Below are 25,115 nucleotides of genomic sequence, written 5' to 3'. Positions count from 1 at the left end.
CCTCTGAATACTGACGCTCATCTCTGTAGAGCGGAGCTCCTCACATCTTGCACTCACACACAACAACACATGGGCGGCCTCACCCTCATGTGAAGGTTGACCATCACAGACTTTTGAAGATAAATAGAAACAACCTCTGTTTCTTTCACTTCAGATGAGTTGAAGGCAGCAATATTTAATAAATATTCACAATTTAGTTGTGACCTGTCCTCTCTGCGGAGCTGCAAGAAATATTTCCTTCTGATCTCAGTTACAATGGCTAGCAAAATGTTCTTTTATTTACTGAACTATATATATATATATATATATATATATATATATATATATGTATTCTAGTTGTAGATTAGAAGATTAGAAGCAGAAGCCAAATCATGTAATGCAGAGGGACTTTGACAAATAAAATAAAATAGTTGAGTTCCTTTTTCGCTGAAAAACTATTTTAGGTGATACGTTTAGCATCAGCTGTGACTCTAACTAAAGCCCCACCCTAACATCTAGTCACTGTTTTCACTCAACTATTGATACCATAAATGAGAAATAAGACGGTTCACGCGGCAACATTTTACAGAATTCTACTCGAGCTCTCAAAGCTTCCAGAGATATTGTATATCAGTATCATATACAGTAAACAGTTCAGCCAAAACAGGAGACAGAAAGGTGCGGTAGGTAACACTGCTATGATCACTATGGTGGACCTGCACATCCACACAGGAGTTCAATTACGTTTGAAGCATTGCTACACTGTCCACACAGACTCGGTACTGAGAGGAGGTCCAATCAGATAACATGAGTGGAAACACCAGCGTTCAGCCACACAGCTTCAACCCGAGGTGGATAACGAGTTCTATTCACTCCTTTACATGTACTCGAGTAACTGTGAGAGTAGTTTTAATGCAGCATACTTTTCACTCTTACTTGAGTCGATTATTAGAGGAAAAAAAGCATTGCTTTCATGCTATTATTTTATGTGTTCATCATAAATAAATAAAGTATATTCAGTTTTTTAATAACCTGAAAGGTGGTCACTCCCTGTGACATGCCGCTCATCTCAAATGAGCTTTTTAGCATCTTTCTGCTCATCGTTTAGGTCATTTTAATCCAGTAATGAAATGGCGGAGTCCGCCACTACCAATGAAAACTACTACAGAGAGAGATAGTCAAAGAATGTAAGTACATTGAAGGGATAATGCTAAAAAATGTTAACCGTAAATAGTAATAGTCCAAAACATTATAACTTAACAGTGGGGAAGAAAATAAAGGGATTTATATGAGGATACAAAATGTATTCTCCTATCTGAACTTAGATAGGGTCACATTTTGATTTATTAAATGAAATGTATTTCTCTCTATTTTAACTTTAAACCAGGTCAAACCAATGTAGCAACCTCTGTACAATAAGGAAGCATGCAATGGTGTCAGAAATTGATGGACGTTGGTTCAGACGTATATCTACGTGACAATTAGTTTTTTTTAAAAACGGCAGTTTGCATGGAACAACCCGCCCGCTTTATGTGGCCATTCTTTCTTTAATGCCTCTTAAACAGCAGTGAGCTTGTGCACGGCTTTGGACTGATACAGAAAAACAGGAAGAGCTCTCAACCACAAACCGCTGAATGTTAAGTCTTCACACCCTTTGTCAGCCCTGAGGTCTTCTTGTTTGTGACATGCAGTGAACAGATGAACAAACAACAACGTTTTCATTGATTGATCTCACTTTATTCAGTTCTTTCAGCTGTTCTAGTTCTGTGAAGTTTAATGGATTAAAAAAATCTGCACATTTGCACATTTTATAAGATATTACTTATCTATGATATGCCATATGTGGAATTGTGTGTGATTCTTTGTAGATGGGTTGGGTTACTTTTCTGTTTGATAGCACTTTAAACGACAAGGCCATTGACTTCCATTCTATTCACAGCTCAACCATTGCTCTGCAGTAAAACACAGATATTTAAAAGTAACTTGTACAAACTCCATTCATATTTCACTGATGAACTGTAAGCTCACTATGAGTCCCTGTACAGTATAAGAGTTACACAATGCTTTAATGCATAGGAGCCAAGTTGACCTACATTCTATTTATATCTCTATAATTAGATATAATTAACAGCCCACGATAGTGAAGCTGGTATTGTTTTCACTTTGTGATTCTTGTGTGTGTGTCATCATGTCAAAATGTGTCCTAAAGGACTCTGACTCTGACCTACTGCAGAAGAGCTTTTGTGTACTTTGCCAGGTGAATATGTCTGTCTGTCTGTCTGTCTGTCTCTCTCTCTCTCTCTGTCTGTCTGTCTGTCCGTCTCTCTGTCCGTCTGTCTGTCTGTCTCTCTCTCTGTCTGTCTCTCTGTCCGTCTCTCTGTCTGTCTGTCTGTCTGTCTGTCTGTCTGTCTGTGGGCAGATTTTGTCCCTGAGATGGGAAGTGAGGAACCTCCACTTTGCACCTCGGGGCCCGTTTAGCGTTGCAGCTGTTGTGAACCGTCATTTTTCCACTGTTACTTTTGTTGTGAAAGAAAAATAACTCTTTTATGATTCCTTTGATATGTGGGTATTTTGTGTATTTTATATTGTGATATATTGTGATCAAATCTGTGTATAATGTGGAGCTACATATTTTACACTCAACCCTGCAATCAGTGACTCAGAGGAAGCATTGCATGGCCCCTCTGGACAAGTCATGGTGCTGAGAGATCAGTTCCTTGATTGAACCAGCAGATGGCACAGCACATCAGCAGTTCATTAGTAGCACCACAGAACACAGTTGCCTGTTTTATATATATATATATATATATATATATATATATATATATATATATATATATATATATATATATATATATATATATATATATATATATATGTGTGTATATATATATAATATGTTTATAATATGTGTCAAATGAATTGTGTTTGGGATTATGCAGCACCAACAAGACTTATTAAGACCTGCAGGTGGATCCTGTTTGTTACCGGATCTTGAGGCCTCGAGGAGGGTTCCTGTGGTTCATAGCAGAGCGTAGAAAACAGAGCGAGGGAACAGGAGTATTTGCATTCTAGCAATGCAAATACCCCTGGCAAATATCTGGCAGATATCAGTGGTGGAAGAAGTACTCAGAGATTTTACTTAGACTCTGTTAAGCGTACAATGAATATTTTGGAAGTTTTACTCAAGTAAATGAACATAGGTATTAGCATCAAAACACATGTTGCAGCTGGTAAAGAGATCAATAAAGTATATTTGTATCTTATCTTAACCTTCATTAATTATTGATAATAATGTGAATGATACATTCATGATAATAATAAATAAAGAGGGGAAAGAAAAAAATCCTGGTGATTTAAAAAAAAAGAAATTACAGTGGTGTTGGAACCGTAAAGAAAATATTAATAATAATACAAATAATGATAATAACAACAGTAGGAATAACATCAAATAACGCATAACAAACAAACAAGACACAATACAACAGGACAAAAAAATAAGGGTTGAGGAATATTTGGCAAATATAATAAATTACAGCAACATAAAGCAACTTAAAAAACAAACAAACATAGAACATAAACGTTGGAATAACCCTAAAAAAACAATAGCATAAAGAAATAATTGGCCAAAAATGTATCACGTCCATCCAACCATTCAAAGACGGTGACATGTGCAGCATATACGTAAACAGGAAACCTGTTATCACTGTAGACCAATAACGAATAGTTTACGACCGTGAAATGCCCGCGAAGACGAAACACAAACAGGCGGGGATACAACGTTTGACATGACACCGGAAGTACTCTCTGTGGGGCGCGTGCCGTGAACCGCTGAAACGGTTCGGCGTTGAACGAAGCGATGACGACACACGGACCGAGCTCGTCTCTGTGTATCAGTACCGTGGCCATTTGTACACGTGGGGGACGTGTGTGTGCGAACAACACAGAACGTCCGCTATTAATTTACGTCCCATTTAATCATATTTTTGGACCATTTTGGATACGACAGAGTGCTTGATTTTTACCGTGGAGACATTATGAAAACACAGTGACTACGAGCAACATTTTCCAATAGGTGAGTTTACGTTAGCCAGCGCTCACGTTACGGTGACAGCTCACTGCGTTGTTTCTTTTACATTTGTTACGTTTTTATAATGAAATGTTATTTCTGTCATCTTGTGAGAGAGAGAGAGAGAGCTGGTTACTTCATGGTCCACTGGGTGATGAGACGACGGGGCTGTGGGTCCCTGCTCTGTTTCCATGACGCTGACTTCACATGTGAACGTCAGAGTGAACTAAGTTACTTTCTAATAACGGTATTAATGTGTTATTAATGGCGTTATTTGGCCCACAAGGTGAACTCTTTGTGTGTCTACGGTGCCGTTTGTTTCCTCTTCGCAGAGCGGAACAGGTGTAGGCTAACGTTAACATGGTGGTGCTTTACACAAGCTAGTAGTGAGGAATGTACTTTAAAAAAAATATGATTTGGCCATTCATTCTCAGTCATGGTGTCAGTCCGTGGTGCTCTTTAACGCTCCCAGTCACAGCGTTGAGTGAGACGATTGAATAACTTTATTTAACACTGCCACACATGCGTTGATACGGACCTGTTAATGACCCCAGTCCGTCAGATGAACACATGGTCGGTGTGACTCAGTCTGGACCGCTAATCTCTTCTGACTCAGTAGTGAAGGGTTTGGCCGACACCGTGTTAACGGGTAACCGGTAACGGCAGATAGCAGGAAAAGAACGCAACTTCCTCTACTCATTTTGATGTAGTCTCGTGGATTTGTAAATGGGCTTTTAGCTGCTCGTCCACTTTCTGTTTAATGGCTACTTAGAACTGGATTCACTACATTTCCCATAATGTCTTTCACAACTCCCCCACTCAAATCTGGACATGTTTGTTTCAGCTCTTATTCTCAAACAATACCAGTGTTTTTAGAGATTAGTTCTCACCTGTCATACATCAAAGGCCTGTTGGTCTGTGGATGCTGTCATAAGACCTGTGTGTGTGTGTGTGTGTGTGTGTGTGTGTGTGTGTGTGTGTACACAGAAGATCATGCAGTGTGTTCAAGTGGAACAGTAAAAAGAAGGCCTTCTAGGCACAGATTGATTTCTGCTGCTGATAAGAAATAGCCCAGTGTGTGTATCTCTGTGTTCCTCAATTACTATAAGTGCTTGGAGAATATACATCAGAGTGGCCTGAGCAAGACTGACCTGACAGTTAGCTGTCAGGGGATGAATGAGGTGTTGGTGTTGCTGGGACCGGAGCAGATCCCTTTCGACCTTGTGTTTTGCCTGCTGCTTATACTCCACGCTTTGTCATCGCAGGAACCCTGGAGCTAAACAACCAGCGTCTGTAAAGGAGCGGTATCCTCACAGCCACCGAACATGCTGACCAAACCCCGCGGTTTTATTGTTGTTGTTGTTGTTGTTGTTGTTGTTGTTTCGTTTTTGCACGGCGGAGCAGTGTGTCTTAACACATGAGACAATGAGACCCCTTATCCCGTCGGCCCTGTGTAATTTGGTGCTGAGAGAGGGGGGGTGGAGAGACTTACAGAAAACGGAGATAAAGGACTAGAATGTTAAAGTCCCCCTCTGCTGTTTTGCTGATTGCTGCCTCACTTGTTTCAGCTTCACTGTGCACATTCATGCCTGATTTTGTGATCTGTACACTGCTGATAATTACTTCCAAAAGTCAAGATTTATTAGCATTGTGCAGATCGATTACTACTACTTTTCTTTCTTTATATTTCTTTTGTCCCTGTGCTGTTAGAAAAAACAAAGTTCTTCTCTGGGGATCGATTTAGGCTTATCTTATCTCTTCTTGTGTATCTTGTCCTGCTACAAAATCAGTTTAAATAGAGACTGAATTGTGGTTCAGTCAGGAGAACTCCCTCTGGTCATTCACTAGCTTATTTCAGGCTCTTATACCAGCTGACATTCCTGTTGACACACGTGTGAGGAACCTCTCTGCCTCTGTTATGACAGTTTCGAGCCCCGACCTTAGACCACCCCGTGGACGTTTTGGAGGTGTTTACTTCGGCCTCACCCGTGTTGCCAACACACAGAAGTTTGACTCACTGGACCAGTCAGAGAGGACGCAAAGTGTGTTTGTCCACAACACGGACTCATTTTAGCCGGAGGAACAAAGCTCTTCTGGGAGAGCTTTGAAGCAGCAGGCAGTCAGTTATAATTGAATTGTTGCCAAGAGTCTTATCCCCTCAAATCCTGTCCATTGTCTGTCACGATACGCTTGAGGAAATGAAATGCAACCGCACTTTTTCATGGCCTGCATTTGCACTTTGTCCATGATTTGCTAGCTGGCTCTAATTGGTTCTGCTCAGCTGCCTAAAACGCTGTTTGGTTTCTAGTTAGTGTGTAATGACTTTTGACCGAGTCCATTTACTGGCATTGAAAGCCATATCCTGTCTCGCTGAGACCAACCAACCGTCTCACCAGGGGGGAGCAGGCTTTTGTTTGAACTCGCCTCTCAAAGGTGGTGACATTGTGTACGAGACCCTGTGATCCACGGAAAATGAAGGGCGTGTGAAGGATGTGGACTCAACTGATTGTGTAATGTTGACGCGTCCTCTTGAGAATGACGCAGCTGTCTTTGGGTCTCGTTACCAACGTCTGCCTCACACCTGCTGGCAAACAAATAGAAACCCAACACCTGGATCCAAAAAAGATTAAAATACAGACGCGGAGTCAGTGGAAAAACGAGTTGTCCGACCACATCCTCCTTTCTAAGTTTCATTTTGTTGAAGTTGGGCAACAATTGTTGCCTGTTTATCATCTTTATTTTAGGAACTAGTGCAGAGTCCTGAAGTAGGATGAATGAGGGTCTAGCTCTATTATAGGTCTAACCTCTCAACAAGTCACAACAAGTGAAGCAGCCACACCGTACACTGTCAGTGGCAACACTGTGAGAGGGAAAACAGCTTTTTCAGTCCTGTGGTGTGTACATAGGGAGTGCACTCTCACATTCCGGACTCAATAAACATTAAAGAGGGTCATAATTTGTTGCCAGCCTCGGGGTGCTGGTTCCAGTGCCAAAGCCTCAATGGAAAGTCTTTTAAAACCGTGTGTAGTCAGGTCATTTGATTTGGTCTATACTCTCTGCTGTTCCTAGTAGCTCAGTGGCTCACATTACTCACATACTACACATACTACACATACTACACACACTACACATACTCACATTAAACTACAAGTGGTTAGAGTTTTTTCTTCTGTCTGATATTTAAATGTTTATGCCACATACCTCCATAAATCCCAGACTCATATCTGACCTCTGTTGCACTTCTTCGCACACAGCTTTTCTCTATAGCCGCTTTACAGCTTCTCGCGGCCTCTTGTCAGAATGTAAAGGGATTCCTGCATCTCTAAGCAGGGAAACCTTGACAGTGGGGCGTCCGGAAGACAAACTCCTCGCCTCTGTTATCGTAAAGATGCCGCTGACTTTTGTTCTGTCCTGTTGCCCTTGCAGTTTCCCCAGAACTTCCTACATCAGGATGAAGGAACGGACAGATGCTCCTCAGGACCGGTGAGTTAGAATCGGATGGAAACAAGAAACTCTCACTTGTGTTTGCTTGCCACCACAGTTTCTGTTGTCTCTGTTTCTTCAGGCGATGATGTAGCAATGTAAATACATTCATGTGTCTGCTGAGCATTTAAGTCCACCAGTCGAATGCTTCTAATGTGAAGCAGCAGCAGTAAGCAGTAACTTAATACAGCCCTGCTACCAGGATTGGGAAAGTTACTTTAAAAATGTACTGAAATACAGAGAGCAGAGGTATAATTGATGTTATTTAATGGTACGGGAAACACTGGAGATGAAGGAGAAACAACAGAACTGGAAAGTCTTCCGGCAACATTGGGCCTTCCCTTCGAGTTTATTGAACAACGAACTCCTCACTGACAGAAAAACTACAGTTTGTTGGCTGCAGAATATCTAGAGACTGCAGTGACCCTGCTTTATGGTCCCATAGTTTAATATGGAATATGGATCCGGAGTTAACAGTTTTGCTATCGGTACGTTAGATGTTAACCGAGTGAGACGTCCTCTCTCTCTCTCTCTCTCTCTCTCTCTCTCTCTCTCTCTCTCTCTCTCTCTCTCTCTCTCTCTCTCTCTCTCTTTGTCTTTGTCTCCGGCTCAGTACAGCGTGAGACTCACATCAGAGAGAAGAAAACATTTGACTCCAGTAGGTGCTGAGAACTCTCATTGTCTCAAACACAATGAAACCCTCACAAGTGAGAGAGGAGATAGCAACAGTTTATCACAACATGTGACCAACAAGCTGAACATCAGTCTGTTTGTGGAGCAACCTGGTGTTACCTGGTGTATTGTTTAAGACCTGCACCCCTCCTCAACAGTGGAGTCAAAGTGATTTAGGTAACAACTAATACGTCTGTCGGTGTATATTGAGTTGTTTCATACACAGTTATTAATAAGGGGAGCAGCTGTGTTGTTGTAAGTCAGTGTTATAAGTTATTTTGAATCTGCTAGTCCCACTACCACTGCAGCCAACACACCTGAACAAGAATAGTGTATTTACTGTAGAGATGACCAAGGCTCTCAACTCCAAGTACGTCTTCATATGTCATGATAATATACTCCTCTCTGTAGGAATGTTCTCAACGGTACATCTGTTGTTGCCATTGAAACAGTAGAATCAACAATAGTGAGTTATTTTTGTTTGTTTACATATGAATAATAAAGCCATGTTCATTCTTTATATATATATATATATATACACACACACACACACACACACATTTATTTTTTATAATCAAAAAGTACCAATAAGAGTATCTATAAGGAACCGAACCAATAAGCAGTATCGATATTAGTACAAGGTTCGATATTAGTACTAGTATCGATAATAGTACAAGTATCGATATTAGTACTAGTATCACCGACTACCTGCAGGTATTCAGAGACACTTTGCATCTTAAAAGTGTTTATAGGTAGATTCTGTTCAGCTTCATGTATTCATCACATGAACCAATGATTCACAAAGAAAACATGTTTTAGTAATTTTCAACTGTTAATAATTCAATTATAATACAGGTAAATAATGCTAATATAAAACATGTCCATGAACCCGTCAGTGATGGTCACATGATTTTTACTGTAGAATATCATTATTTATTTGTCTTTAACCTAAAATACCATTTAGAACTTATTTTATGATGTAACATTGATAATTTTATTTATTTATCAGCTTCAGATAATAGTACAAGTATCGATATTGGTACTAGTATAGGTAATAGTCCTAGTATCGATATTAGTACTAGTATCGATAGTAGTACTAGTATAGATAATAGTACTAGTATAGATATTAGTACTAGTATCGATATTTGTATAGATAATAGTACTAGTATAGATATTAGTACTAGTATAGATAATAGTGCTAGTATAGATAATAGTACTAGTATCGATATTTGTATAGATAATAGTACTAGTATAGATAATAGTACTAGTATCGATATTTGTATAGATAATAGTGCTAGTATAGATAAGAGTCTTAGTATAGATAATAGTACTAGTATCGATATTAGTACTAATATCGATAATAGTACTAGTATAGATAATAGTCCTAGTATAGATAATAGTACAAGTATAGATAATAGTACTAGTATCGATATTAGTACTAGTATAGATAATATTACTAGTATCGATAATAGTACTAGTATCAATATCAGTACTAGTATAGATAATAGTACTAGTATCAATATTAGTACTAGTATAGATAATAGTACAAGTATCAATATTAGTACTAGTATAGATATTAGTACTAGTATAGATAGTAGTCCTAGTATAGATAATAGTACTAGTATAGATAATAGTACAAGAATCGATATTGGTACTAGTATCGATATTTGTATAGATAATAGTACTAGTATAGATATTAGTACTAGTATAGATAATAGTTCTAGTATAGATAATAGTACTATCGATATTTGTATAGATAATAGTACTAGTATAGATAATAGTACTAGTATCGATATTTGTATAGATATTAGTACTAATATAGATAATAGTACTAGTATAGATAATAGGCCTAGTATAGATAATAGTCCTAGTATAGATAATAGTACTAGTATCGATATTAGTACTAATATAGATAATAGTACTAGTATAGATAATAGTGCTAGTATAGATAATAGTACTAGTATTGATATTTGTATAGATAATAGTACTAGTATAGATAATAGTACTAGTATCGATATTTGTATAGATAATAGTGCTAGTATAGATAATAGTCCTAGTATAGATAATAGTACTAGTATCGATATTAGTACTAATATAGATAATAGTACTAGTATAGATAATAGTCCTAGTATAGATAATAGTACTAGTATAGATAATAGTACTAGTATCAATATTAGTACTAGTATAGATAATAGTACTAGTATGTGATTGATGTTGATAACTTAGACTTTCCAATAAGCCTAAAGTGAATATTTTTGGATTACGTGTGGGAAACCTGATCACCAGGAGAACCCTACATGAATGTGATTGATGTTGATAATTTAGACTTTCCAATAAGCCTAAAGTGAATATTTTTGGATTACGTGTGGGAAACCTGATCACCGGGAGAACCCTACATGAATGTGATTGATGTTGATAATTTAGACTTTCCAATAAGCCTAAAGTGAATATTTTTGGATTACGTGTGGGAAACCTGATCACCGGGAGAACCCTACATGAATGTGATTGATGTTGATAATTTAGACTTTCCAATAAGCCTAAAGTGAATATTTTTGGATTACGTGTGGGAAACCTGATCACCAGGAGAACCCCTACATTCAAATCACTTGAATGTATTTTTGTATAGCCCAAAATCACAAATTCCAAATTTGCCATAGAGGGCTTTACAATCTGCACACATATGACATCCTGTCACGGAACACTCACGTCAGAACAGGAAACACTCACGTCAGAACAGGAAAAACTCCCCCAAAAACCCTTTTTAATGGGGAGAAAAGAGGAATAAACCTTAGGGAGAGCAACCGAGGCGGGATCCCTCTCCCAGGACGGACAGAAGTGCAAAAGATGTCATGTGTACAGAAGAAACACCATACCAGAGTTACAACACATTCACATACATGACTATGATTGATTAACGTTGATAATTTAGACTTTCCAATTGGCCTTAAGTGAATATTTTTGGATTACGTGTGGGAAACCTGATCACCAGGAGAACCCTACATGAATGTGATTGATGTTGATAATTTAGACTTTCCAATAAGCCTAAAGTGAATATTTTTGGATTACGTGTGGGAAACCTGATCACCAGGAGAACCCTACATGAATGTGATTGATGTTGATAATTTAGACTTTCCAATTGGCCTTAAGTGAATATTTTTGGATTACGTGTGGGAAACCTGATCACCAGGAGAACCCCTACATTCAAATCACTTGAATGTATTTTTGTATAGCCCAAAATCACAAATTCCAAATTTGCCATAGAGGGCTTTACAATTTGCACACATATGACATCCTGTCACGGAACACTCACGTCAGAACAGGAAACACTCACGTCAGAACAGGAAAAACTCCCCCAAAAACCCCTTTTAACGGGGAGAAAAGAGGAATAAACCTTAGGGAGAGCAACCGAGGCGGGATCCCTCTCCCAGGACGGACAGAAGTGCAAAAGATGTCATGTGTACAGAAGAAACACCATACCAGAGTTACAACACATTCACATACATGACTATGATTGATTAACGTTGATAATTTAGACTTTCCAATTGGCCTTAAGTGAATATTTTTGGATTATGTGTGGGAAACCTGATCACCAGGAGAACCCCTACATTCAAATCACTTGAATGTATTTTTGTATAGCCCAAAATCACAAATTCCAAATTTGACATAGAGGGCTTTACAATCTGCACACATATTTCCAATTGGCCTCAAGTGAATATTTTTGGATTAAGTGTGGGAAACCTGCGAATCAGGAGAAAAACCCACAGGAGGGGAGGGGGGTGATAGAAGGAAGGGAGGATGGAGGGGGGGGGGGTGTAGCTAATGATTTCCAGCCTCAGCTGAAGAAGCCGCCTCGTCCACCTTTCTGTTGCCGTCACACGTCTTCTTCTTGTGAATCCAGCTGAAGAAACCCTTCTTTTTCTTCTCCTTTTCTTTCTTTTTTATCTCCTTCTCAAGCATTTTCTTCCTCATCTTCTCCAGCTCAGGTTCTCTTTCCTTCCTCTTTTTGCTGAAGAATCCTCTCATCTTCTGCCTCATGGACAGACAGATGTCCTCAAGGACCTTTTTATCATCCTTGAGCTTTTTTGATTCTGCCTCTAGGTGTTTGTTGTTGGCCAGCTCCTTGTTTAACTTTTTCTCCAGATCTTCGTATTTTTCCTGCCTGGCCTGGTTCAGATCCTCAACCTGGTTCAACTTCCACTGGTACTCAACCTTAAGAGTCTCCAAGCCCTGTTGTTTCAGTTCCAGGATTTTGGTGGTCTTTTTCTCCAGATCTTTGTATTTCTCCTCCCAGGCCTCATTGTTCTGGATACGTCCAGCTATATTGCTGATGAGCTGGTTTTGGGACTCTGTGAGCTCCTGTGAGAGACTCTCCTTCTCCTCGCAGAGATGTTGGATTATAGTGTCCTTCTGATTGGTCAGATCCATAACCTGGTTCAACTCCTGCTGGAACTCAACCTGAAGAGTCTCCAAGCTCTGTTTCATGTCTTTGGCAGCCTTTTTCTCCAGATCTTCGTATTTCTCCTCCCAGGCCTCATTGTTCTGGATGCGTCCAGCTATATTGCTGATGACCTGGTTTTGGGACTCTGTGAGCTCCTGTGAGAGACTCTCCTTCTCCTCGCAGAGTTGTTGGATTATAGTGTCCTTCTGATTGGTCAGATCCATAACCTGGTTCAACTTCTGCTGGAACTCAACCTGAAGAGTCTCCAAGACCTGTTTCATGTCTTTGGCGGCCTTTTTCTCCAGATCTTCGTATTTCTCCTCCCAGGCCTCATTGTTCTGGATGCGTCCAGCTATATTGCTGATGAGCTGGTTTCGGTACTCTGTGAGCTCCTGTGAGAGACTCTCCTTCTCCTCGCAAAGATGTTGGATTATAGTGTCCTTCTGATTGATCAGATCCATAGCCTGGTTCAACTTCTGCTGGAACTTAACCTGAAGAGTCTCCAAGACCTGTTTCATGTCTTTGGCGGCCTCTTTCTCCAGATCTTCGTATTTCTCCTCCCAGGCCTCATTGTTCTGGATGCGTCCAGCTATATTGCTGATGAGCTGGTTTCGGTACTCTGTGAGCTCCTGTGAGAGACTCTCCTTCTCCTCGCAGAGATGTTGGATTCTCGTGTCCTTCTGATGGATCAGATCCTCAACCTGGTTCAACTTGCGCTGGTACTCAACCGGAGGAGTTTCCAAGCCCTGTTGTTCCAGGTCTTTGATGATCTTTTTCTCTAGAGCATCGCATTTTTCCTCCGAGACCTCATTGTTCCGGATTAGTTCAGCTTTTTTAATGATGAGCTGGACTGTGGTCTCCGTTAGCCTATGAGTCAGACGATGCTTGTCCTTGCTGAGATCCAGAATTTGGATCTTTTGGTCATAGAGTTTTGCCTCATACTTTTCTTCCTGGAGTTGGAGAAGTTTCTTAAGTTGGGCGATTTCTGACCGATGTTGTTTGTTTCTCTCTAAGGCGGACTCTAGACTCCTCTCCTGACGGCTTCTATTTGCTTCAACATCGTGGAACCTGCGGCAGAAACTCCACTTTTCAGTCTCGGATTTTGTCTTCAATGCCTCCAGGTCGTCTTTCAGACTGTTGATCTCATCTTTAGTACGAGCGAGAGCCCGTTCCACAGGCTGCACTTTTGGAGGAGGAGGTTCTGGACAGTCCTGGGGACTGCCAGCCTCCTCTCTCTGGATGGTTCTTATATCACTCATCATGTTTGTTGTAAACTGTGGTAGTTTGTTGTGGACTGTAATTTGGTGTGGTTGATCTTGTCTTATATCCATTGTCTGTAAAAATGTCATTATGTCTGTAAAAAGATTTGAGGTATAGACTAATCCAGTGGTCCCAGTGTTGAGATGAAAGCCAGAGTTCCTTTGATGTCAGCGATGATGTCACAAAGTCAAACCATGGGGAGAGATGCATTCCGTTTCCATGGATACAACAGGGCCTTTAAAAACCAACAAGGCGTCCAGTAAAAGACTACATAATCCACAATAATGTAGTGTTTTGGTTTGTTTGTTATATAAGTGGCTTGCACTGACGACACCTGTAGGAATGGACGGTATACCGGTTTTATTTTTCTGTATGATATGAATTTTTCCTATACTGTCATTTCGGTATAGGAAGCTAATATAATGTTTGTTGCGAAGAGTCTGTCGGTTGGAGCTACTTGTGTAGTGAGAGAGACCCCTAAATTATGGTTATAACTTTATAACACAACAATTAATAGCCCACAACTAACGCTCTTTAGCAGGGCAACACCACCGCACACAACAGTTTGTGACAGATAAACAATTTGTGACACTAATAATTGTACATTTATAAAATTCCAGCATGCGGTACAGCTCGGTAGCTAGCCGTTAGCAGTCTGCTAACAGCTGGGAGAGGCTCCGTCGCGTTACTTAAAGAACAGAACAGAGCGATGCAGGAGGAACACAGAGAGACCGGAGATGAACCAGTAGAGTCTGAGCCCAACAGAGGAGCTGTGTCTGCTGTTTGGAAGTGTTTTGGTTTTTAAAAATCCAACGTTTTGTGAGTTTGGGGCCACTGTTGATGCCGCTGGTGGTAACACGAGCAACTATCACCTCAGCAGGAAACGTGAGTTATTTTCATGCGTGTAATTCAATTTTATTTTTTTTGCTTTTTGGGGTATTTTGGTTAGACATGTATGCAACGCTGATTATAGTGTAATATGTGTGGTATTTGTTATAAATGTAGTCGGTACATAGAGGGTGATAAGAAGCTATACTTGGAGGGACTTAGGACCCAGGGGAATGTAGGTGAAGGAAGCAGGAAGAGACGGAAGACGCCACACAAACAGCTGTTCACCGCTTGTTGCCAGCCGGTTGGCCGTCCGGTTCTTGTGTTAAAAATGTCTCCTTAATAATTAACGCTCGATAAAATCATCTTCGGTGTTAATTAGTTAATGCATTAACGCGAAAAAAACATACTGTGATACACCATGAAACCGGTATAATCTTACAAAATACCATGATAAACATTTTTGGTCATACTGCCCATCCCTAGTCTCATTTATAAAACAGAGCGTAGCATCAACACTAAAGGAGGAAATGTACATCACATATTCCTTATTCATAAAACCTTGTGTATGTCTGCCAGTGAGCTATTTCCTTTTATAAATCCCAAATCAAAAGTTTGATAGGTGAACACTATTTATTGATTCATTATTGTTTTCATATGGCATTATGATTAGGACTGATGATGAAGATATGGAGTGATTGTGGCTTTATTTACACAATCGTTAATGTGCAGGTGATGAAGATGATGGTGAAGGTGAGCTGATACATCAGATAGCTGTTTACAGACACTTTATGAAAACCCAAATCTAAATTGGTGATTATCTGCTCAGTATTAGAAGATTATTGAGAACGTGCGACGCTCTGTTCTGCATTTCTTTATCACTGGTTGGCGTTATTTTACAGATGATGATCATTTCATCAGATGACCATGAGTGTCGGAGGTTCGATCTCTCCTCTGGGCTGAAGACAGCAGACGGCTCTGATTTAAATACGAAGATACATTAGATTTGAGGTTGAAGTTGGTTTATATCTTTAACAATTAAAAAGCACTTACAGTGATGTACTCTAGTACACCACTCCTGCTTTGACTGTTTATGATAAAGAGAATATGTAAGTGCAAAGTAAGGTGTGAAATGAAATGTGAGCGGCATCTTCATAGCTGTAGCGATGCCTCTTAACATTTCATTTCTACAGTCTGGCTTTAATTCATCCAAAATGTTCTCATGGGTCAGAGTTTCCTTACAGGTGATCACATTCTCCCGTTTGTTTTTATCCGTCACAACGTTTGCGTTGGAGGTGGCGTTGTTGTGTTGCGTACGCAGCGGTTATAAATGAGACGCCAGGTTCATTCTTTGCAGGCTGCGCCGGTCGCTTCTGCTGAATTTTGATATTTTTTTTTGGTGGATTTTTTTTTAACTGCAACATCAAGATGGTGTCCACTAATAATGGTGTCACTTTTAATAACAGCCTCATTAACATAATCTACAGTCATGTGACCCGTTTACGTCCACACTATTCGACGTCTTTTAAAAGGACGACTACTTCTGTGCTATTTGGCCGTTTGGTAGTCGAGAGCAGAGAAATCAATGGACGGCTGATATTTACTCTATTTTTTTATTTGTATAAATGAGAATTGAATATGATATACGGGACGAGAGAAAAGAAAAACGCTGACATGTTGCCATCATTTTCAATGTAAAGCAGAAGAAGGGGAACAAAAGCACAGTACACTGCGAGTTATTCCTTCCAGCTGGGAACATACTGTCATCCTGCAAAGACGCACATCATTTGTCACATTAGTGTTACTGGATGAGCAGCAGCAGCACCCATATGAATATCACAGTCCTGTATTATGCTCACTGGACCAGTGAGGGGTTGCTGGGATGCCTCTCGGCAAAAAGAATAATCAGCAGTTTAGATCCTTCATGGAGAATCAGCTGTATGTAGAGGTGATTACAGAATGTAAATACTCTAACTGCTCGCTGTACGTTGTAACACCCTTTACTTCCCATCTACAGCGGCTGCCTGGTGGGGATCTGTTTCTTCATTCTGGGCCTGGGAACGTTGCTGCCATGGAACTTCTTCATGACTGCCTCATTGGTAAAAACATGGCCGTTACTTAATCCGTCAAAGACAGCAGAGCTGACGCATTATGCATGCCTTCTGCTTTGATATTTCACGACATAAAAACCATTAGACTCGGTCAATACGTTGGTGGTATCTCATCGTTTTCCCAGTCAGATCTGCGTAGAAGCCTTTCTCTGAAGTGTTGGTCCGGTGGTTCACCACTTAAACCTCTTAAAGAGTCACATGCTGGACGGATGCCAATGGTCTTATGGACAATAAGCTGTTTAAACAATTTAAGAAAATGTCTAGTATCTACCATAGGTTTACACAATGGATTGGATTTGTCAAATTGGTATTTTTCTAGTGATCGGTTTAAGTGATTTGCTGATGTTGGTATGATAGGATCCATACGTCCACACAGTCCATCATGTGACTCAAGGTAACCACGCGGATCACCGCACGAGAACATGTGATCCACATGTTTTGGGTTTCCACCAACAACACCTGTTGTTGGGTGAGGTTGGACCCAAACAGTGAAGTCGTGGGTCGTAAAAACCAAAACACAATGAGCTGCTCGGCTCTAGAACGAAGGCTGGAAAGAATCCTTTGTAGGTTCGTTACACATAATCATTCAACCCATTGTTGACACAAAGAAATGACAAGTACAGCTTTAAAATGATCGGGGATTTAACCGTTCCTGTACTTGTTAAAAACATATCAGAATACAGAAGCAGAAGTACTTCTTCTGGTTTTCTGATGAGAGGATTCAGGGAGTTATTTTGAGTTCACGAACTGAAACGACTTCACTGGGGAACAAACCAACAATGCTGACTGAACTTGTAAATGTGAAAGAGTGGAGCGTTAAGGTGACACAAAGCCAACATCTGTCCGTTTCCTCTGGGTTTGCAGTATTTCCAAAGGCGCCTCAACACAACAGAAATGAGCAACGGCACCGCGGTGGTCATCAAAGAGTACTACTTCAACAACTGGATGACCCTGCTGTCCCAGCTGCCCCTGCTGGTGTTCACCCTGCTCAACTCCTTCCTGTACCAGAGGTCAGTGACCGGGTTGGACGTCCAGATAATGTTTTCCCCAAAAGCAATGAATCTAATTAGTGTCGTCCATTTGCTCTAGACTTGTCATGTATGACCTGGTCTCATGCCGAAGTCTTCATCTGTGGTTTGTTTGTATCTAATAAATGACTCGTTTCTTGTTTCAGGATATCGGAGGCAATGCGCATTGCAGGCAGCCTGCTCTTCATCCTGCTGCTCTTCATCCTCACTGCAGTGCTGGTCAAAGTTCCCATGGATGAAGACCGCTTCTTCTCTGTCACCATGGCAACTATCTGGTTCATCAACTGTGAGTCAGTGTGTGTGTGTGTGTGTGTGTGTGTAAGGGATAGTTTGAAGTGGTGTTGCAAAAAAAAGGCGGCAAAATAATAAATATTATAGACACCTAAAAAAAAATCAATATCAGTGTAAGCTATATTTAGAATGTGACTTCTTTTTAACCGGCCCTTTTTAACCGGCGTTGAATCAAACAATGCTTCTTCTCCCCAGCGTTCGGCGCCGTGCTGCAGGGCAGTCTGTTCGGCCTGGTGGGTCTTCTGCCTCAGAAGTTCAGCACCCTCTTCATGAGCGGCCAGGGCCTCGCCGGGACCTTCGCTGCCATCGCCATGCTGCTAGCCATAGCCAGTGAGCCGCCCACAAAACACCCGCGGGGGGGCGCCGAATCCCCCAGTTGCCACGCAACACACTCTGTTCCATTTGAAAGACGCGCCTCATGTTTTGAATAGCTCATGTTTTGAATAGCTCATGTTTGTCCGTCATCTGATAGCCGTCTCTCTAGAAGGATCTAACGTGTGTGTTTGTCACTCAGGTGACACGGACTCTGAGACGGCAGCGCTGGGCTACTTCATCACGCCGTGTGTGGGGACGCTGCTCACTCTCTTCAGCTACCTGCTGCTGCCCCGCCTGGTCAGTCGGCACCCAGCTCTCCATGACTACATTACCCATAGTCCCTTCAATCTCACCTAAACGGCTACCATCTCTTTGTTAACCCGGGACCATTAGATCAGTATATACAAAAATCGGTCTTTTTCAGATGGTGTTTGCTTTATTTGGATTGTGGGAAAACTTTCAGCACACAGTCAAATTTGAATTAGAGCTAAAAAGTAACGTTTGCAGATGATCAAAGATGATGATCATCTTTGATCAAAGGTGAAACGGGAGCTTTTTGTGCATTTGGGGCTTTTTTGTCACTTGTTGTATTTCAGCTAAAAGGCCTAATTGGTGTTGTCTGGTGTTTGCACGCAGGAGTTTGCCCAGTACTATCTGAACAAAAGCAACAAGTATGAGGCAGACGCCACGGACGAGTTGCTGAAAGGTGAGATTTTGTCCTTCAACAAACTCCTTGTTCACACCCTCTGAATTATTGTCATTCGTCTCCAAGGTGGCACCACAGGGACACGTTTCATCATGTGTTCAAAGTCTGAAGTGCGGGTTCTTTAACATGTGCAGAACAGAGAGGATCGAACATCTGTGCGACAGCGAGAGAACGTCTGTTTGCTTTGCCACTGAGTTCACGATTCTGTGCTTCGCTGTCTGGCTGAATCAAATCAATTTGGTGGAACATTATCTCGTTAAGGGAGTTGACCCTCTATTTATCCAATTAGAGTCCTGGCAGTGCTCAGACAAAGACAGAGCCTGTTGGACTCAAAGAGGACCACACACACTCAAAGTGAATAATCTGTATATATTCCCTCGCAGAGAGCAGCATAGTGGAGAACGGCAAGCCGAATGGCCTCGCTAACGGCACAGGGACCAGCAGCACGACCAAGGCCGGCGGTGCGGCTGAGGCCGAGGCGGACCCCGGTCCAGAGGGTCCGAAGGGAGCCTTCCTGTCACTGGAGCAGGTCGAGAAGGGACAAGCTAAGGCCTCGGTCATAGAGGTCTTCAAAAAGGTGCGACGGCTGTGATGTTGGCTGTTTATACGACCTCCAGCAGATGGAGTAGCAGCAAAAGACAGGAGTGGCTGGTCTGCTGCCGCCTCTATGGTTGGTTTGTGTCATTGTGCGACTTCAGTGAATCCGAACTAACATCAGAGTCACACAATGAGACAAGCTAACTGACCTCTGTGTACAGTAGTACATTACGTTGCTCCTGTGCTGGTACTCCATCTACTGTAGTAATCCAGTGACTATGGATCGGTACCTCATACAGCACCGCTTACAAAATAAGAGCGTTTCATTCCCAGTGAAAGTAAGACAATGTTGACAGGTTTTGTCTTTCCTCTTCAGATCTGGGTGATGGCGTTCTGTGTGACCTTTGTGTTCACGGTCACTCTGTCCGTCTTCCCTGCTGTCACCGCAGATGTCAGGACCTCGTTCCCAGGAAAATGGGGTATGACCTCCACTCATTCCCAGTTAATGATCAGATCACCGCCGCGTTCAACGTCCACTAAATCTCCCGTGTGTGTGGCGGTCAAATCCCTCCTTCCTCCTATTTCTCTGCGTAGCGTTAATAAAAATGAATTAATATCACTTCTGTTGCTCTTAACTTCTTGACAAAGAGGCTGCAGTGTTTGACAGCAAACCAACCCTTACAACAGTGTTGATTTTTAATTGTATTCTTTTTAATTACAGAATTAATCCTAGTTATTTAATTCTTCTATATTTGAAAGCTGGGCTATCTCGGCTGCAGAATGGTACTAAACAGTTTATTTATTTATAAATCACTGAATAAAAGCTGATCAATTAAAGTAAGAATGAATTAAACAATTATTCAACATAGATAGACATTTTTGTCATGACACAGACAGTCCTATGTAGAAATACATGTGGGCCTATATGCATGCTAAGTGAATGGATAGGAATGACCTCTAACAGAAACCAGCCAGGGAGTCTTGGATCAGACAGACATGCAGGCAGACCAATCAACATCCAGGTTATATGGCAGGAAACTAAAAGACGCGAGACTTCCACTGTGAGTCTGTCCAGGCACGTGGTCAATTGAGGGTTCGACCCGCTGGGCTACATCCACACCGCTACGTTTCCGTCTTGAAACGCAGACCTTTTTCTAAGTTTACGCCTGGCGTCCTCACCACTCTGAATGTCACAGCAGCCAATACGAGGCTACCGGCGTCGTGTTAGTTTGAAAACTCCGGGGTTGTGCTGGTGTGGACGGGCGCAGAACCGGAGACTTTGGAAAACGATGACGTGGACGCCGGTGTCCTCTACTAATTTCTCTTTTAACCATCTCTCTGTCGTCCGTCTCGTCTCGTCTCTCTCCAGGCCGCTTCTTCATCTCGGTGTGCTGCTTCTTGGTTTTCAACATCAACGACTGGTTCGGTCGGACCGTCACCACCGTGATACGCTGGGTGAGTACCTGATGAGGTCATTGAGACATTTGCTCTTTGTATATCTTTAGCTATTCTGCGTATTATTATCCACATGGCAGCAGTTGCTCGCTTAATGTTCGCTTAATAATCTCACCAACTACACTGTGCATGTCCATTAGCTTCTTTCTGACAGCTTTACTTCTGGATGTGGGGACAAGAACAAGACTGAGCTTAAACTGAGTTTAATGGCGTTTTTACAAGGTTAACTTCCCGCTGTCATTTGCTGTATCAACGTCATGCATTATTTCTAAATATAATCTGACAGTTGAGGCTTAACCGTTTAATCCAAATGTTTTCCAAATCCGCTTTCCTTTTTCTGCCTCCTCTCATTGGATTTCTTTTCCCCTCCGCAGCCTCGCAAAGAGTCCCGTCTGTTCCCGGCGCTCGTGGTCTCCAGGGTGGTGTTCATCCCTCTGCTGATGCTCTGCAACGTCCAGAGTCGCTCCTTCCTTCCCGTCTTCTTCAGCCACGATGCCGCGTTCTCCGTCATCATGACTCTCTTCTCTCTGTCCAGTGGCTACTTCGTGTGTCTCTCCATGTCCTACGCACCACAGTGAGTCCAAACAAGTTCAACGCTGTCCCCATAAAGACGTATATCATCGTTAGGAGTTGGAAAACACATTACATTAGGGTCCAGGTTGAAAAACAAAGGTAATGTATTCAAAGCACCAATAGGCTCAGTTGGCTTCTGTTCCCTCCTCTCTCCTCAGGTTGGTGGAGCAGAAGGACGCAGAGACAGCAGGGGCCCTGATGACTTTCTTTTTGGCCCTGGGTCTGTCCTTAGGAGCCGCCCTGTCCTTCCTTCTGCGGGCTCTCGTCTAGTCTCTCACACACACACACACACACAGCACTGCATAGACACCGTAGAATATGTTCACACGTGCTTGGAGGGAGATTTTGGATAACTGTTATTTGTCCTTCTTGTTTTATTCCATTCATCTGTCGGGTACTGTGTGTGTGTGTGTGTGTGTGTGTGTGTGTGTGTGTGTGTGTGTGTGTGTGTGTGTGTGTGTGTGTGTGTGTGTGTGTGTGTCACGGCGTGACAGTCTGGGAAACACGCTCGTGAAGTAGTATTGTTCATAAGTGTCATGAAAGTAGGAATAAGGGAAAAACTGTATGTTGCTCTGAATGACTACCGGTTTGCGTTTTCTGGGGACTTTTTACGTTGACTGTTATTTTTAGATGTATTTATTTAAAATGTAGGTTTGTTGTAGGTAGTTTTCGTGCATTATCACGTACTTTTTTTTATCTGATTGATGGCTTGAATTATTATTTTTGTTAATTAATACCTAATTACATTAGTTATTTTAATGTATTCCTCTTCTTAGGTTTATTTTGTATTTTCTAATGAAATAGCTCAATGGTATGTAGAACAAAAGAAAAAGCTTGAAGACCTGCCTCATGAGCATTTATGGATTACTGAAGGGGCCAGCTGGGCACAGGCTCAGGGCCCCAAGTGGTGAGGGGGGCCCTGCCCCATTGCCTCGGTTTGAAATGACAGTTAACATTTCTTGTTGGAAAGTCAATGAAATTACCTTAAAGACACTGAACAGAAACTCAAAACGACCGCAAAGACTGAAAACGACCACAAAGAGACTCAAAACGACCACAAAGAGACTGAAAACGACCACAAAGAGACACATGTTCATAGTGGTTTTGTGTCTCTTTCAGTCTGGGGTTCTCTTGTTTTGTTCTTTTCCTCGCTTGTTTTATAATTTGTCTACTTTTTTTGAGACATTTAGCCGATTCCCTTCTTTTTCGACCTCTCCAGTGCAGCGATACAAAGCCGCAGCGTCGTTTGTCTCTCCAGCATCAAGGCTACTTCTGCCATCTGCTGGTCAAAAGACGGAAACCCTTCAGCGCTTCGTTTCATTTCTACTTGGTAGGGACAAATACACACACATAGAGAATTGCAAAACAACTATCCAATGCAGTGTATCACGGCATTTTTAGCTACCGCTAATTCCCAATGCTCGTCCCTAGAAAGGCCTTTCAAATCGTTTCCTTCGCTGAGAGAATCTGTGATCCCAGAAGGCCGTTGTGCTGCGATGTCGTGAGGTCATACGATACTGCTGCTGATGGGAAATGGAGACACCTTGTAGTACTTTGACACATGCCAGAGTTCAGGCGAAAGGTTATCTGAGCGTGACCGCATTCTTCTATCGACATGAAGCCACGATGCAAGTCTCGGCTCAGTACAAGTAGGTTTACTTTGAGTTCATTTAACCCTTTAAAGACAGCTGGTGGCTGCTGCTTAGACACTAGATGTAGTGATGTAGTGATGTTGCTGTAAGCCATACAATCATGCGGACATAAGAGTATTGTATTGTACAGATGTTGGCCATTTAACTTTGTTAAATAGTGAGTGTTTGATTTTTTATTTTTTTTTATTTCTATCTGTGCCATGCTTAAATCACAACAGTTTGATTTGTAGGGATTGTTTTTTCATTATATAGGAATGACCTCATTGCTCCTGATTGATTTGTTTGTTTGTCAGTTTATTTAGATTGAGCTTTTTTTTTGGTAATCATTTACTTTTGCTTAAGTGCCCAATAAGATTGATTTATATGCTTATTATTCCAAGTGTTAATTTAATTAACACTGAATTTGTGAATGAAGAGATTCACGAGAAAACTTGTGTTAGAGCTGCTTCAAACGCACCGAGGGCCGAGTCCCAATAGAACAATTCTTTATTTAAACGTGACTTTCTTTGTGCTGCCTTCACGTCAAGCGGGAATTTTCAAACTGAACAAACATGCATTTGTATTTGACTTAATGGTTTACAGCAAAATAAAAAGAAATATGACAACGCAAAGAGAGACAAACATCTTTTTGTCTGTTTTTTAAAAACGACGTCTTGTCGAGTTCAAATGCAGTTGATGCTCACTTGAACCTGAACATGTGTTCTGCAGGAAGCAGAAAGGAACCATATTCCCCTCAGCGTGTCGATGCAGCACCAGTCATGGGGATGAGGAGCTTGAGTCAGAAGAATCCAAACTGTTATTGAGTATTTTAAGATGTTCCTTTCTACTTCTAAACTTCTTGTGTAAAGAACGTGGGTTCGGGTAGTTCTCATGCTGGGCGTAGCTGCAGGTCATAAGTCATAATGAGCTTTGGTAGTGATGAACCCGTATGTTGTGTTCGCATCATATTGGACTGACTGTACATACTGACGTCTGCCTCCTGTTTCCTGTGGATTAAATACTCGATGTGATCCGTTGTGGTCACATGTGCTCTGTAGAAACTCGGAGGCTCTACACTGGACTACCAGAGCACGACTCTCGAGTTAGAATAAAGAAGTCACGCCCATGCTTGTACACAATGCATCGTTATCGATTTGACTGTCAATAAAAGGATGGTTTAACTCGCTGTGGTTGTTGGAAACGGTCGTCTGTGTGAAAGTATCATGATGATCCTGTTCATTTTCATAGAGAACACAGAGGCTTAAAGAGTGTTCGATGAATTTGTCTTCAGTCATATCATACGATTTTATTCATCGCACATTTCTGGCAAACTCACTAAACAGAAAAAAGTTTTCTTTTATTCAATATTTTAGATGACAACGTGTTGATTGAGAAACCATCAAAACCTGTCGGTGTACTTTAGAACAATTTAGCTTTCACAATAACCGTAAAGAGTCATTTTGTGAGTTTATTGTCTTTATCGGACGTAGCGGCTAACGAAGCTAGCCTGCTCGTTGAAGAGCTAACGTCACTGATTGGACACCCGCTGAAGGTGCTCATTAGGCCCATTTCACATGTCACTGAAGGGCAAACGGGTGTAATTGATTAAATGAATTATAGTCCCATCTAATGTAGTGTGTCACAGCCATTCCAGTAAGCCAGCATGTGCAATCCCCGAGTTTCAGAGCAGTTTGTCTGTGTGAAAGACTAGTTACACCTGATTTCTACTGGTTGCAAAA

The 25,115-nt window shown here is 41.4% G+C and overlaps 1 protein-coding gene across 1 annotated transcript; it reads left to right on the top strand.

The window, feature by feature from the left end:
* The first annotated feature begins 3,814 nt into the window (after positions 1-3,814).
* On the top strand, positions 3,815-24,562 carry LOC137874723 (equilibrative nucleoside transporter 2-like). The gene is made up of 13 exons (XM_068713629.1): positions 3,815-4,054; positions 7,475-7,531; positions 16,747-16,828; positions 17,705-17,850; positions 18,015-18,154; positions 18,355-18,489; positions 18,674-18,771; positions 19,111-19,180; positions 19,564-19,757; positions 20,094-20,196; positions 21,087-21,172; positions 21,547-21,746; positions 21,904-24,562. Exons 2-13 carry the CDS (start codon positions 7,500-7,502, stop codon positions 22,013-22,015), a joined length of 1,398 nt encoding a protein of 465 aa, XP_068569730.1. The 5' UTR covers positions 3,815-4,054; positions 7,475-7,499; the 3' UTR covers positions 22,016-24,562.
* The last annotated feature ends 553 nt before the right edge of the window (positions 24,563-25,115 follow it).

This window comes from Cebidichthys violaceus, unplaced genomic scaffold (genome assembly GCF_023349555.1).
Source record: "Cebidichthys violaceus isolate CVI_PGR_0920_01 unplaced genomic scaffold, fCebVio1.0.p SCAF_19, whole genome shotgun sequence".
NCBI classification, from domain to species: domain Eukaryota; kingdom Metazoa; phylum Chordata; class Actinopteri; order Perciformes; family Stichaeidae; genus Cebidichthys; species Cebidichthys violaceus.
The sequence above is the reverse complement of the archived record's forward strand: the minus strand, read 5'-3'. Positions and strand labels throughout refer to the sequence as shown.

Bases quoted from the DNA above. Each gene is read 5' to 3' on its own strand.
- LOC137874723 (XM_068713629.1), top strand. From the start codon at position 7,500: ATGAAGGAACGGACAGATGCTCCTCAGGACCG. The intron at 17,851-18,014 runs GTCAGTGACCGG...TTCTTGTTTCAG, and splicing joins AACTCCTTCCTGTACCAGAG to GATATCGGAGGCAATGCGCA. The intron at 18,490-18,673 runs GTGAGCCGCCCA...TTTGTCACTCAG, and splicing joins CATGCTGCTAGCCATAGCCA to GTGACACGGACTCTGAGACG.